The sequence below is a fragment of the Pygocentrus nattereri genome, chromosome 13 (genome assembly GCF_015220715.1).
Source record: "Pygocentrus nattereri isolate fPygNat1 chromosome 13, fPygNat1.pri, whole genome shotgun sequence".
Classification (NCBI taxonomy): Eukaryota; Metazoa; Chordata; class Actinopteri; order Characiformes; family Serrasalmidae; genus Pygocentrus; species Pygocentrus nattereri.
The window spans coordinates 8,992,437-9,007,638 of record NC_051223.1 but is presented as its reverse complement, the minus strand read 5'-3'; the positions used below and the strand labels follow the sequence as shown (position 1 = coordinate 9,007,638).

The following is a 15,202-nucleotide window of genomic DNA, read 5'->3' as shown; positions in this document are numbered from 1 at the left end:
CTCACTGGCCACTTTATGAGGAACACCTTGTTTTTTTTCTTCCACTCACGGGCCACTTTATTAAAAATACCTCGCTGCCCACTTTATTAAAAACACCTCCCTCGCTCTTCTACTCACTGGCCACTTAATTAGAAACACCTACCTTGTACTTCCACTCACTGGCCCCTTTTTTAGAAACACCCCCCTTCCACTTACTGGCCACTTTACTAGATCTTAGAGACTTTTTGATCTTAAAACCCTAAAGTTAGGAAGACAGCTAGCTGGCTATCTAGATATCTTACCTCACTATGGCTGCTTTTCTTGACTGAAAGGATAAAAAACTTGCATCTGGTGTCAATTTTGTGCTGGATAAAGAATGTGCTGTTTTCTTTAGCATTATGTTTGAGGACTGGAGTCAAAGGGGTAGCAAGTAGCCAAGTGGTCAGAAAGCTGAACCAGCTGCTAGAAGGTTGTGGGTTCAAATCCTGGAATTGGCTGCGTATGCCTAGATGTGCCTTGGCTAAGCCACTGTGTAATTGACCTTTTATCTCAGTACTCTGCTTCAGAACTGCTGATCTTTGGTGATTTTAATCTGAATTGGTAAATTAATGCATCCAGTCACTTACAGGGAACTTCATAGTTTATAATCGAAAAGACCAGATCTAAAAGACCCCACCAAGCCAGATTGACTTCATTTCTTTCACTATTGGCCTGGGTGTTCTATATAGAATCTTTTTGAAAATGGCTCTGTGTTGCACCAAAAAGGGTTCTTCTATTGTTACAAGCTTGGCATCGTAACAATAGAAGAACCCTTTTTGATGCTACATAGAACCATTTACAGCACATTCTCTGTCAATCTAAAGAACCCTTTTATGATGCAAGGAACCTTTTAATCATGCAAAATTACTATTCTGTTTTATTTTACTATTTAAAAGTGATTTTATTTCTAACATTTTTATTGCTTATTATTTTAGTAGGTTCTCTTTTCATTTGCGTTCATTAAATATTTTATTGCTATTAATTTACTTGCTTGGCTGCACCGTAAATGAGTGTCACTCCCAATGACTTCCGAGTTGAAGTAAAGGTTGATTGACATTTGCTCCAAAAAATGACAATGGTTTATATTTCACTTTTTATCTTTTAATGAATTTCAAGATGCTATAATGAGGCAGCATGAGTTTCCCTGAGAGCCCAACTTTCCCTCCATCAGAACTTTTTTTACTGCAATGTTTAAAATTTTCCCCAAAAGTGACACAGTCTGACATGTTAAAGCTACAATGAAAGAGAAAACAATTCCACCCAAGAGTTCATGTTAGCACTAGTAATTGTTCTTTAGCCTAGAACGTCGTACATGCTGCGTTCTGGAATCAGATGAAGTTCTGAACTCATCAGAAAGCCATGGTGACGGCAGCTGGCTCAAGGCGGTTGAGAGAACGGCGTTTTCGTCTGGTCTGAGGGTTGCACGACTAGGAAGGAAAATGAGAATGATGAGTTTAGGAGGTAAAGGAAAGGGGAGCTTGGGTGTTGGTCCTTAAACACTCCAGCTGACCTACTCATGTCCTAGTCTTAGCAGCGTAGGTAACAAATGCTGTGCTTTATTCACTGTATTTTCCCATGACCACTGTGTTTCTAGATTATGGCTGAATTGTCCAGGTAAGTAATGAAAACATTGAGTCTGTTTACATGCGCTTAATATTCTGAAAACTGCAGAAAATGAATGACAGAGCAGCAGCGTAAAGTTTTGGGAGAGTCTGTTCAACATAAATGATGAACTAACCTAACTTTGTGTAAATAGAGCACAATATAGAAATATGTCCACATATGTATTTTGAGATTATGGCTGAATTATCCAGGTAGGTAATGAAAACACTGGGTGTGTTTACATGCACTTAATAATCTGACAATTGCAGAAAATCAGATTTTGTCAGTATTGTGTCTGTGCTAGACTATTTTTTTCAGTCCCGCTCCTGCCCACCCCCACAAGATTGCATCCCACTTCCACAGAAAATCTGAAACTTCGGACTCGCTCCCACCTGCACAGTGTGTAAGGTGAACTCACATACACAGTAGTCCTGTGTAAGGTGAACTCACATAGTCTACTCACAAATACATTATTCTCTGCTGAAATAACCCAGCAGTCATGATCATTAGGCTCACTATGAGTAACTTCACCAAACTCCCACTTGCAATGGGCTGGTTTCCTACCTATGGACTGCAGACCTCTAGAGTAGACTGAGATGGTCAACAGAAAGCCACCAGACTAACAGCTACAGGCCTCGCTTGCAAGAAACAGGGCTAAAATGGTATCCATGGGTTTGTCCTGCAACGTAAACATTTGGTCCCACACCCACCCACAGTCCCTTATAGGTTTCTCTACACATTTTATTGGCCCTCTCCCGTCAGTACTGGGACGGTTAACTTCCCGCTCTTACAAACAATGCTGAAAATGAACCCCATGCCACAAGATATCATGGGGAATGTGGGAATGAAGACCTCTAATCCCCATTCCCATGCAGCTCTTTACAGTGGACTTGCTTATCTAATATTTTATAAAATCTCACATAATAAAAATGGTATTCAGAGGAGTATTTTCAGTATCTTGCTCTGTTATTCAATGCAGTATGTACACTGAATTGAGAGCTTTCGAACAATCAAATGCCCCTATTGGCTGATGTACCTATGACATTGTGCCCATCCCAGCCATGTGCTGTTCTGAACTGACCTGTTCACACGAGCCCAAGTTATGCAGGCAGAGGTGCACCTCACAGTGCAGATAGATTCTGTCAGAGACGCTCGTAAAGGTGAACATCTTGAAGGAGAAGCGGGCAGACGTGGAATTGCCATTCTGCAGAACCTCTACAGTGCCATCTCGAGGGTTTGGGCAGCTTAAAGAGAAAAATGAGAGTAAGGAGTGACTTGAATGTTTATCTCAACCGAATCTCATTGCACTAAATCACTCTCCTGTCAGACCCCAACAGAAATAATCCATTCAAATTTCTTAAAAAAAGATCATTTGAAAATCTTTCATCAGAAGTAGCTCTCACCCGTTGATGATCAGGTCCCAGCGGATGTTCTGGTTCATGTCATCAGAGGGCGTGGCCCAGCAGTGGTCCAACAAGGTAGAAATCTGACTGCTGTCGACTCCATCCACCTCCACAGCCACAAAGATCTTCTGGTTTGTGTCAATTGTGACATTTCCAGAATAGGGAACGACGAAGGAATTATTGGGATATGGGACCATGCGCAACTGGTATGATCCCTGATTCAGGAACTCCTTGAACACCACACTGTTGAGGAAACAACACTTAGGCACAATCCTATTTTCTTCTTTTCACCCCTGCCCCTTGTTTACGAGTGTCACCCTAACCCTTTGGAACTGAGGTGCTAGCGCTGCTCTGTAGGCGACCCTGCCCGTCTGCAGTGACAGCAGAGGAGGGTAAAGTTCAGCTCCTCACTGCTGGGCTTTAGTTACATTTAGAGCATCATATGCTTTCAAAGAGGGGGTATTAGACAATTATTTACCATCCCTAATTTTCCACCTTAAATAGTCCAGCAGTTCTGGCGCCTGAAGCGTCAGAATGTAACTGCTGCACCATTTAAGGTGGAACAGGAAAATTCGAACAAGAAGCAGGTGAATATCTGACTTCAGCTTCGTATCACTGAAGAATTAGGGGTGGGTGATAATGAATATTTGCCCCCCTCTTTGAAGCCGTATGATGCCCTAAATGTAACTAAAGCCCAGCAGTGAGGAGCTGAACTTTTCTAGCTGGTTACCAAAACATTAGCAGGCTATTAGAGCCATAATACATTGAAACAACATTAAACTAAAAAAAAAAACCTCTGAAAAACCTCTGTTTGAAGGGCCATGCAGCCCCAACACTTCACCCCACCCCTCTCCACAAAAATCAGGACACCCTACCCCCAAGATGTGAACACACAAAACAGAGAGCTATGGGCTAAGTGGTAGGGACGAGGGGTGAAATGGGACTGGACCTTAGAGTTGACAGAACATCTGGTCATTCACGAATATCTGAGTAGGCCTTCACTTCAATTCTGATTCCCGATTGATACTTTGGTAAAACCTCAACTTCAGTACTGGTTACTGAGCAATACCGTTTTTTTTGAGTTGCTGAACAATGTTTTTTTAGGTACTAAAGTTTTTTTAGGTACCTTCTTCTAAATGCAAACAATACTGAGTTAAAGGTCATTCACTGTTTTGAAATAAACACTATTTATTTCACTCTCTGCTCTCTTGAATTCTAACACAACCCTATCTGGATTAAGCGGTATTACATGATGATGATGATGATGATGATTATGTTCTAAACATTCTACTCATAGCATTGCACCCAAAAACAAACTTTTTAAATTATATATTTTTTTAACAATTGACCTCAGCAGTGAGTTTAGCACAATATACATTAGAATAAAGTCTAAAGTCATATTATATATATATATATATATATATATATATATATATATATATATATATATATATATATATATAATCATTATTAATTAATATTATATAATTTATGTTTACTTTTAAACACAAACTACACAAATAAATAGATTTTGAAAATGTGTCGGGTGCCTAAGACTTACAGTACTATATATATATATATATATATATATATATATATATATATATATATATATATATATATATATATATATATATATATATATATATATATATATATATATATATCACTGTGATATACTATCACTGCTCTCAGAAAAAAAACTTCTCAATTTTTGAAATTTAGAAATTTTGACATCTTTTGAAAATGTCTGTTCTCCTTTACATTGTGTGTAAATTTCATGATGAATGGACCAAAAAAAAGAAAAGCAGCCCAAAATTGATTGGAAAGACGTCTGGTTCTATTGACTTACACTAAAAGCAAGGTGTGTTTTTTCCTTCTCCTATAAAGTCACCATTCTGGAGATACAAGGTTTTTAGCCCACAGCAGATATATAATAACATGCTTACGGCATATAATTCACACAGCCAGTGCCTGTTCAGGTACTGAAATTTGAGTATTTTAATACTCAGTAGTATTAAAGTCATTCGGTTGGTATCAAATTGATCAAAAGCATCAAATTTAGCCCTGTCATACCCCAGTCCTGTGAGTGAGTGAGAAATCAGGAAGGCAATCTTACCTCTCTGCGGCCTGGATGGCCATGGGCATGGAGATGCTCTGGATGAGTGGGTACACACAGGAGAAGTTAATGTTCACCCAGCTATTACGACTGATCAAACCATGTGAGCCGGCACCCTTCTGAATGGAGTTCTCATAGAGGAAATGTGTGCCGTTGCTCTGAAAGAAGATGACAGAAGTAAACTCTTGCTAATCCATTGTTAGCCATGTTCAATATTTTCTTTTTTATATACCAAAAACAGTCATGATCCATATTTACATGTCCATTTTCTTGTTACTGTGCCTTTAAGGCTGATACAGTCATTTGCAAAAGTTTTGACCAATGGTGAAACGACACATTTTGTTGATTTAAGTTATAGGGAAAAATTAAATGCTAAATTTATGGCAATTAAGATTTTATATAACATGTTTTATTATTTTCCAACATAAATAATTCCATAATTGAATGAAAAGTGTCATATTTAGTATGTTCTTATTTTCACACAGAAACAATGAGCGAGTTGATGGTTGTGACATCACAAAAAAAGCTTTGGTTTTCCGTGTTTCACTTCTGGTCAGACTGTTTTTTCAGCTCAAAAAACATTTTGAGGGGGAGAGAATTTTGGCACCGTACCCGTAGAGTTGTCCCGCAGACATTCTGATCGTTGTCGAAGTAGAAAAACACTCGGCCGTTTTGGATCGAGCCTGTGCAGTTGGGGTTATTGAGGTGGAGAGAGGTTACGTTCAAGCCGGCCTCGAAGAGCTGACAGCGGGACAGGGAGAAGTTAGAAGAGCTGCTCGCACAGGACTGGACGGCATCTGAAAATGAGGTTGAGCGGATTGAAAACATGCGCCTGCTGAAGTTCAGTTTAATCGACGTTGGTCCCATCACTTACACTATATTAAACACTTTGGCCAAACAGTGAACTTTCCTGCTCTGGAACTACAGACGCAAACTTCAGACGCACAAACATGCCAGTTCTAAGCTAACCTAGCAAGCAAAAGCTAACTTAGCAATAAAAGCTAACATGTCCAACGAAAGCTAACCTAGCAAGTGAAAGCTAACTTACCAAGCAAAAGCTAACCTAGCGAGTAAAAGCTAACTTATCAAGCAAAAGCTAACCTAGCAAGTGAAAGCTAACTTACCAAGCAAAAGCTAACCTAGCAAGTGAAAGCTAACTTACCAAGCAAACGCTAACCTAAAGCTAACATGTCCAGCAAAAGCTAACCTAGTGAGTGAAAGCTAACTTACCAAGCAAAAGCTAACCTAGCAAATAAAAGCTAACTTACCAAGCAAAAGCTAACCTAGCAAGTGAAAGCTAACTTACCAAGCAAAAGCTAACCTAACGAGTGAAAGCTAACTTACCAAGCAAAAGCTAACCTAGCAAGTGAAAGCTAACTTACCAAGCAAAAGCTAACCTAACGAGTGAAAGCTAACTTACCAAGCAAAAGCTAACCTAGCAAGTGAAAGCTAACTTACCAAGCAAAAGCTAACCTAGCGAGTGAAAGCTAACTTACCAAGCAAAAGCTAACCTAGTGAGTGAAAGCTAACTTACCAAGCAAAAGCTAACCTAACGAGTGAAAGCTAACTTACCAAGCAAAAGCTAACCTAGCAAGTGAAAGCTACCTTAGCAAAAGAAAGGGGCAAGTTGCTCTCATCCAAAAGTGAATTCAAGGAGCCAAAGTCTAAGTTTTACTATACCAAAGCTGTCAGAGTTGGGTCTTGATTGACAGCCGCATCCATAGGATCCACTTATTGCAATGCACTCCTCGTTTCCTGTACACTCCAATGCTGAGCAAGGATCTAGACACAAAAACAGAGTAAAAAAATAACAAATGTGAGCTAACCTAGCAAACAAAAGCTAACCTAGCAAACAAAAGCTAACTTACAGAGCAAAAGCTAACCTAGCAAACAAAAGCTAACCTAGCTAAGGGTCGAGGATGTTCCAACTGAAACACCTGCTCCTCATCGTAGCCTTCACCTCCTGTGGCCAGTTTAAACCACAAACCTCATGGACCGCTGACGTCACGTCCTCATTCTGTAGTTGGCTTCATGCCCATATAGCTGGATTTTTTAAAAATGTATGGGACTTTCGAAAAATGGCGCCCTGTGGTTAACATGGTGCTTCCAAACCCAATACAGTTTATCTAATGTACATTTTTCCACTGAATGTAACCGGATCCTCTGCATTATGAGGTCGCTAAGGAGCAGAAATATAAACTTCTCTACATACCAGCTGGAATGGCTGTGAACTGAATTGACATTGTAAGACTAGAAACTGCACAAAAATACCCTAAACAAACCAGCAAGCTTGGTCCAATGTGGGAGTTAGGCTGCTTGGGCAGTAGTAGAGTAAAGTTGGCATAGCTGGGATTATCATATAGTGTTGAGGGTTAATATTTGACTCAACTCAGTGTGCAGGAGTGCTAGCTGGCTATTAGCACTGTTATAGCAATTTCATTGCTATAATTTAACAACCTCATAATTCACAGGATCCAGTGACAGTCAGTAGTGCAAAACATAACAGTTTTGGGACCTTACGTGCACCGTAGGGCATGATCGCAGTGGTTTCCGAAAAATCCTGTTCATTTTTATCACTAAGAGTTAGAGTCGCTAATATGGGCATGACGCCTAGTATGGAATGACCAACCAACTTCAGAGGTCTTTTGAGTTGCTGGTTTATTAGGTACACCTACTAATCACTGAGTAAAATACCCAGTGGGTTGCTGGACTAAATGTTGGGATGTAATTACACCACGTTAGCGAAATTTGTCTGGCTCACTTGCAGGCCACATCCTTGGGTTGTTCTGGCCCTGTATATGGCCCATATCTGGCCCACACACTGTAAACTGAATAGAACTATAGCATTTGGCCCAAATCTGGTCCCAATCCAACCCAACTACATTGTTGGTCCATAATATTTACGCCAGAATTGTCCCTCAGAAATGGACATGAGGCAAAATGGTATGAAGCTGTCGAAAATCTGGCCCCATTCTGGCCAACATGCCTAACATCTACCCGGTAGTCAACCAACACTCTCATAGGAAAGCCAGAATCGGCCCAAGACTGTCTGCTATCTGGGCAGTAACGTAACAGATTTGTACAGGGTCAACTTTTAACATTACAGAAGAGGATAATGCAAGAATATCACATAAAGTTTAGACAGTTTCACATTTACACCAGGTGTTTCATGTTTTATGTTTCCCCTACTTTGACACACCTCAGTCATGCCCTGAATTAAACCCCTTCTGGTACTGAAAGATTTGGGATTGGGAAAACTGCAGCAGGCTAAGTTAGGTTAGCATCAGTGAGCTCATCACCTATTACTTGTAATTACCTGCCAAATTTGTAAAGCCTGAAAATTTTAAATACATTGTACTTCATTTCTGTGAATAATTGCCTTGGCTGGCTATAAGATTTGCTTTAGAACCGTGGTGTGTTGTCGTTTTGTTATTATTAGCTGTGTAGACTTTAGCTTGCTAACTTATATTTATTTGAGAGGTACACATCCAAACTATCTCCAAAGATCTGAATATCAAGCTTTTTGCCATTTTGCACATAGCCCTATTTATGTAGGATAAGACATATCAGGTTTGGAAACATCATGTTAACCACAGAGTGCGACAGCAGCGAGGCTTAAAAATGCTATTCATTTTTGACATATAGGAATCCAGCCAAGGCCTGGAGTTTCCAACAGCCCAGCTCCAGGGCCAAATGGTAATCGGCCTGTTGCTTCTGTTTAAGAGTGTGTTGCAAGTGGCCCACCAGTTTTTCAGTTTGCAGTTGACCTGATAATGATTAGCTAAAGATTAAGAGCATTTCTTCTCTGACTAGACCTACAGCTTCATTTACTGAACAACATTTAGTCAAGATGAAGAATCATCCAGTTACACGACACAGCATTTGGGGAAGCACCCAGGGTTGAGATGTACACATCAAAAATATCTTCACATATATCAAAGTCACGCAGCTTACCATTTTGCGCCTTGGCCACGCCACCTGGGACAAAGAAGGAGGAAACAGAGGAAGAGATAAAAATCCATTTAATGGAATTGAAATCCAATTTTAGAATGTTGAAAAATGTTTGGCCTAATTCAGTGCACAGACTTACTCATAAGGAGCAGGGCAGACAAACACAGTCCAACTGGGAACTCCATTGAGAAAGGAAAGTGTACAACACAGACACAAAATACAAAATAAGGCTTATGTTAAGACACTTTTATGGTAATTTTTTCATGACAGCACAAGGCTTAGGTCCAGTGTTGGATCAGAAAATTATAGTGAGGACCATTTTGCAGAAAAATGACATACATCAGACAACCGCCGAATATGTGTCTTACACCAAATGCCTTTCTGGCTTTAATATTTTGTAGACTGAGTGGGATCCATAAATACAGTAAAATTTGGTCTTTGATTTAGAAAATCTGCTTGAATGAATATGAAACTTTGGTAATATTAAGAGAAATATTAAGAGAAGATCAACAGTAAGTTTTATTGGAACCTTATTTTTTAGATGAGCTGAATAACAATATCAGTTTTTCTATTTCTGAAATTATTTGTCAATCCAAAATAATAACACTATCTGTATTCAAAATGAGTGGATAACTATTACAAAATGAGCAATGTTTTGTACTATTAAGCAAGATTTGAGTTGGTGGAACAACATCGAAGCTCCTCAGGCACAAATTTACATATTGCTTCTCTCTCAGCTGGTGTCTTTACACAATGTCATGCACTTGACTTTCTCCAGGTTGACTGGTTGGAAGCAATTTAATCCACCAACTACATGACAAAAAGTTTGAGGAGGCACCTTGAGTAGGTCAACCAGATTCCAGGGGTTGTCAGTGCCACAACTACTACCCCTCTGGCTAAACCTCAATGTTAACGTCTTACTAATAAATAAACCAAACCACGAATATATTTGCACTTGCTAAATAAGTGACATTAAAATTCCATTTTTGACCAATCAAAATTGGAGTGTAACAAAAAAAACAACAATGCTGTTGTTGGAAGAAAACCTTATATCTTCATTTTTAACGTTTTTCAGTTTTTGACATATTTTGAAAATACCTGTTGCTTTTTACATGGTATATAAATTTCATGATGAATCGACTAAAAGAAATGACCCAAAATGACTTGGAAAGACATCTGGTTCCATTGACTTACATTAAAAGTAAAGTAAGTTTTTTCCTTTTCCTGAAAGAAAGTTTTTTCCTTTTCCTGTAAAGTCACCATTTTGGAGATACAAGGTTTTCTTCCGAAAACAGCCATAACTATAAAGCATTTGCTAAAGTTTTCAACCATGAAATAGGCCAAAGGTCATCATAGAAAAAAATAGTGTTCCAAGACCATCACCAACCTATATGCACTGCAATAACTATAAACTCTGAATGTGGATCATTACACTCAAAGGCATAAATGCCCACATAATAGTAAGTGCTAATTGTAACTTACCAGGATGTGTCAGGCAGCAGTAGTGATGCTGTAGTGTCTCCTGTGTTAATGCCAAACATCGGTACTGGCATTTATATAGAGACTGGGACTCCCACATACATGCCATGTGACTAAATTTGGGCACTTTCTCAGTGCGTTGACTTAATGAGGATGGGCAACTGGAGCAACCAGCTTGGCCTTTGAAAAATGTGGCTGGAATTATGATTATAATTCTAATTATGCATTGTTGAGGTGCTCAAGACAACAACGTGGAACACTATTCATTTGCATACCATAACTGGCGGAACAAGATATCGAACCTCCAATATGGTAAATTTACAGGAGAAGGAATAAACTTTCATAACTTTCTGTGCAAATTAATGTAAAGTGATTTCATTCTGAGCTGTTTTTGATGATTTCTATTGGTCCACACATCATGAATTTTTCACACAATACCAAGGGCAGCTGGTATTTTCGAAAGTGTTATTTTCAGACTGTGGTAATAAACAGAATGCCCAGGACGTGTTTAAATGCACACTTGTGAGTTGTTCTTCAGTGGTCAAGACCCCCATGGACCCTCACAGAGCAGGTACTATTTGGGTGGAGGATCATTCTCAGCACAGCAGTAACACTGACGTGGTGGTGGTATGTAGTAGTGTGTGTTGTGCTGGTACGAGTGGATCAGACACAGCAGTGATGCTGGAGTTTTAAAATGCTGTGTCCATTCACTGTCCACTTTATTAGACACACCTGCCTTGTTGGTCCACCTTGTAGATGTAAAGTCAGACACGATAGCTAATCTCTTGCTGCACATTTTGAACTAATCATCCTCTAGTCCTTCATCAGTGGTCACAGGACGCTGTTGGCTGGATATTTTTGGTTGGTGGACTATTCTCAATCCAACAGCGACACTGAGGTGTTTAAAAATTCCAGCAGCACTGCTGTGTCTGATCCACTCATACCAACGCAACACACTAACACAGCACCACCATTTCAGTGTTACTGCAGTGCTGAGAATGATCCACCACCCAAATAGTACCTGCTCTGTGAGGGTCCATGAGGGTCCTGACCACTGAAGAACAGGGTGACAAAGTATCAGAGAAACAGATGGACTACAGTCTGTAACTGTAGAACTACAAAGTGCACCTATACAGTAAGTGGAGCTGATAAAATGGACAATGAGCATAGAAACAAGGAGGTGCTCATAATGTTATGCCTGATTGGTGTAAAAGTTGCAAATTTCATACGTAATACTAGATAAACAAAGTATGGCAATTTACCATGAAGTCAACGTATCAGAACTGAGGTTATTTGAGGTTACACACATGCAGGTTCGGGCAAAATACTTTAAATGGGGTGATGGCTGAGTGTTTACTACACTGTCCTAAATGAATGAAGCAACATATTACATCACTATACACAAGGAATAATGCATTCCAAATACATTTGTTATACATCTCATTAAGGCAGATGGGAAAATAACATTTTTTTATTTATTAAAATTATAGTTAAGGGCTATTAAGGTGTGTGTAAATGTCAAAGGCAAGTAGCACGTGACTGTTGTAGAGCTATCTGTTTGTCTCAATAAAAAATGTAAAGCCTTGAACTTGAACTTTTTTGAAACTTGAAATTTTTCATTTTTTAAATAAAGGAGTCTAATGAAATATACACTGCTCAAAAAAATAAAGGGAACACTTAAACAACACAATATAACTCCAAGTAAATCAAACTTCTGTGAAATCAAACTGTCCACTTAGGAAGCAACACTGATTGACAATCAATTTCACAGCTGTTGTGCAAATGGAACAGACAATAGGTGGAAATTATTGGCAATTAACAAGACACACTCAATAAAGGAGTGGTTCTGCAGGTGGGGACCACAGACCACTTCTCAGTACCTTTCTGCTTTCTGGCTGATGTTTTAGTCACTTTTGAATGTTGGTGGTGCTTTCACACTCGTGGTAGCATGAGACGGACTCTACAACCCACACAAGTGGCTCAGGTAGTGCTGCTCATTCAGGATGGCACATCAATGCGAGCTGTGGCAAGAAGGTTTGTTGTGTCTGTCAGCGTAGTGTCCAGAGGCTGGAGGCGCTACCAGGAGACAAGCCAGTACACCAGGAGACGTGGAGGAGGCCGTAGGAGGGCAACAACCCAGCAGCAGGACCGCTACCTCCGCCTTTGTGCAAGGAGGAACAGGAGGAGCACAGCCAGAGCCCTGCAAAATGACCTCCAGCAGGCCACAAATGTGCATGTGTCTGCACAAATGGTTAGAAACCGACTCCATGAGGATGGTATGAGGGCCCGACGTCCACAGATGGGGTTGTGCTCACAGCCCAACACCGTGCAGGATGCTTGGCATTTGCCAGAGAACACCAGGATTGGCAAATTCGCCACTGGCGCCCTGTGCTCTTCACAGATGAAAGCAGGTTCACACTGAGCACATGTGACAGGCGTGACAGAGTCTGGAGACGCCGTGGAGAGCGATCTGCTGCCTGCAACATCCTTCAGCATGACCGGTTTGGCAGTGGGTCAGTAATGGTGTGGGAGGTAGCCTGACTGCCATTAGGTACCAAGATGAGATCCTCAGACCCCTTGTGAGACCTTATGCTGGTGCGGTTGGCCCTGTGTTCCTCCTAATGCAGGACAATACTAGACCTCATGTGGCTGGAGTGTGATTTTGGGTGATTTTGTTGTCAGCACATTCAACTTTGTACAGAACAAAGTATTCAGTGAGAATATTTCATTCATTCAGGTCTAGTATATGTTATTTGAGTGTTCCCATTTTTTTGAGCAGTGTATATAAACAGGGTTGGGCAAAATACTTGAAAAATACTGAATACTCTGTCCTAAATATATTCAATCATGTATTTGATTAGAGTACTTAAAAATACATATTTAGAATACATTCACTTGTTATGGCAGATGGGAAAAACTTCACTCTGTTCCTCGCTGTCAGTATTGGCAGTTTTCTTACTGTAATTCCTCTGTTAATATGTTTAATTAAAAATCCGCTTCAATCATCCATCCATCCATTTTCTAAGCCGCTTCTCCCTCAGGGTCACGGGGGGTGCTGGAGCCTATCCCAGCGGTCATCAGGCGGAAGGCTGGCGATGGATGGGATAGCGTAGTGGGTAACACCTCTGCCTTGTACACGGTAGACTGGGGTTCAATCCCCACCTGGGCAAACACCCTACACTATACCAATAAGAGTCCTTGGGCAAGACTCCTAACACCGCCTTGGCCTACCTGTGTAAAATGATCAAATTGTAAGTCGCTCTGGATAAAAGCGTCAGCCAAATGCCATAAATGTAAATGTAAGGTAGGATACACCCTGGACAGGTCGCCAGTCCATCGCAGGGCAGACAGACAGACACAGACAGTCATTCACACCCAGGGGCAATTCAGCATGTCCAATTGGCCTGACTGCATGTCTTTGGACAGTGGGAGGAAACCAGAGAACCCGCAGGAAACCCAAGCAGGCACATGAAGAACATGCAAGCTCCACACAGAGAGGACCCAGGCCCTCCTCGCTGTGAGGCAACAGTGCTACCCACCATGCCACCATGCCGCCCTCATTTCAATCAAATTCCAACAATTCATATTTTTCCTCTCTTACCACCTGCTTCTGTCCACTATGGGTCCCACAGTACCCCCTGAGCAAGGTTTCAGTACAAGACCGATGTGAAGCTTATTGATCGTCTAGGCTTTTTTTCTAGAAAAAGGGTCCTGTTACATCTGGGATAAAGCTAACACAGCGTTTGACAATAAGAGCATCCTGTGAACAGTGAAGCATGGTGGTGGTAGTGTGATGGCGTGGGGAGGTTTTGCTGCTTCAGGACATTATTGATGGAACAGTAGGCCTCATTCACCAGTGTCTTCCTAGGTTTTTCATACAGTTTTCTTGCGAAAGGCCCTAATAAAAAGTCTACATCAGATTTGTGATGTGTTCTTAAACCACAGAATTTTTTGTGCTCTCGGGTGTGTATAGAAAACAGAATAAAAAAACATTGGTGAATGTCAGAACCTTCATGAAAACTGTGTAAGTGGGTTTTAAGGGGAACTTTCTTTGGAAGAATGGTTAGTTAATGAGGCCCAATGAATTTGGCTCTCTACCAGAAAATTCTGCGTGAGAATGTTCAAACATCAGTGCACAAGCTGAAGCTCCAGGGCAATTGGGTTTTGACAACAATCTAAAATGCAAATGAAATGAAATTTTCCTCATATTCTCCTTTTGAAGTTCTGAAATTTATTCTGTACAATGCATTTTAAGATGATGTGCTGCTGATATTTTTAGAATCTCTCATTATAGGGGTGGTACAAGTTTTCGTTCTTTCTTGTTTAAACAGCCTGAGGCTATTAAGGGTTATTACAATGTGTTTGTGCATGGGAAGGGCAAGTAGAGCGTGATTGTTGTAGATCTTTCTGTTCATTTCATGACACTAATTTGAGCTCAGGAACACAGAGATTAATAACTGATCCTCACATTGATTTATCAGTCTTCATCAGTCAGTTTACAGTTTATTAAACATACAGCAGTTTATGTTTATGTTGTAACAGTATGACATTGCAGTATGACATAGGTAATCATACATTGCATGAATAGAATGAAACTAACAGTGCTTCTAGCAGCTCGCCAATGTGTACT

At 40.3% G+C, this 15,202-nt stretch overlaps 1 protein-coding gene across 1 annotated transcript; it reads right to left on the bottom strand.

Annotated features, from left to right (window-relative positions):
• Positions 1–1,097: 1,097 nt before the first annotated feature.
• Positions 1,098–10,607, bottom strand: LOC108411448 (pancreatic secretory granule membrane major glycoprotein GP2-like). The gene is made up of 9 exons (XM_017683021.2): positions 10,576–10,607; positions 9,233–9,295; positions 9,097–9,120; positions 6,823–6,924; positions 5,755–5,939; positions 5,143–5,300; positions 3,024–3,266; positions 2,702–2,864; positions 1,098–1,445 (listed from the first exon to the last, which is right to left on the bottom strand). The coding sequence occupies exons 2-9, from the start codon at positions 9,276–9,278 to the stop codon at positions 1,368–1,370; spliced, it is 999 nt and encodes a 332-aa protein (XP_017538510.2). The 5' UTR covers positions 9,279–9,295; positions 10,576–10,607; the 3' UTR covers positions 1,098–1,367.
• Between the last annotated feature and the right edge of the window lie 4,595 nt (positions 10,608–15,202).

Coding starts and splice junctions, on each gene's coding strand:
- LOC108411448 (XM_017683021.2), bottom strand. CDS start 9,278: ATGGAGTTCCCAGTTGGACTGTGTTTGTCTGCCCTGCTCCTTATGA. Junction 9,121..9,232: donor GTCTGCCCTGCTCCTTATGA/GTAAGTCTGTGC, acceptor TCTTTGTCCCAG/GTGGCGTGGCCAAGGCGCAA. Junction 6,925..9,096: donor CGTGGCCAAGGCGCAAAATG/GTAAGCTGCGTG, acceptor TTTTGTGTCTAG/ATCCTTGCTCAGCATTGGAG.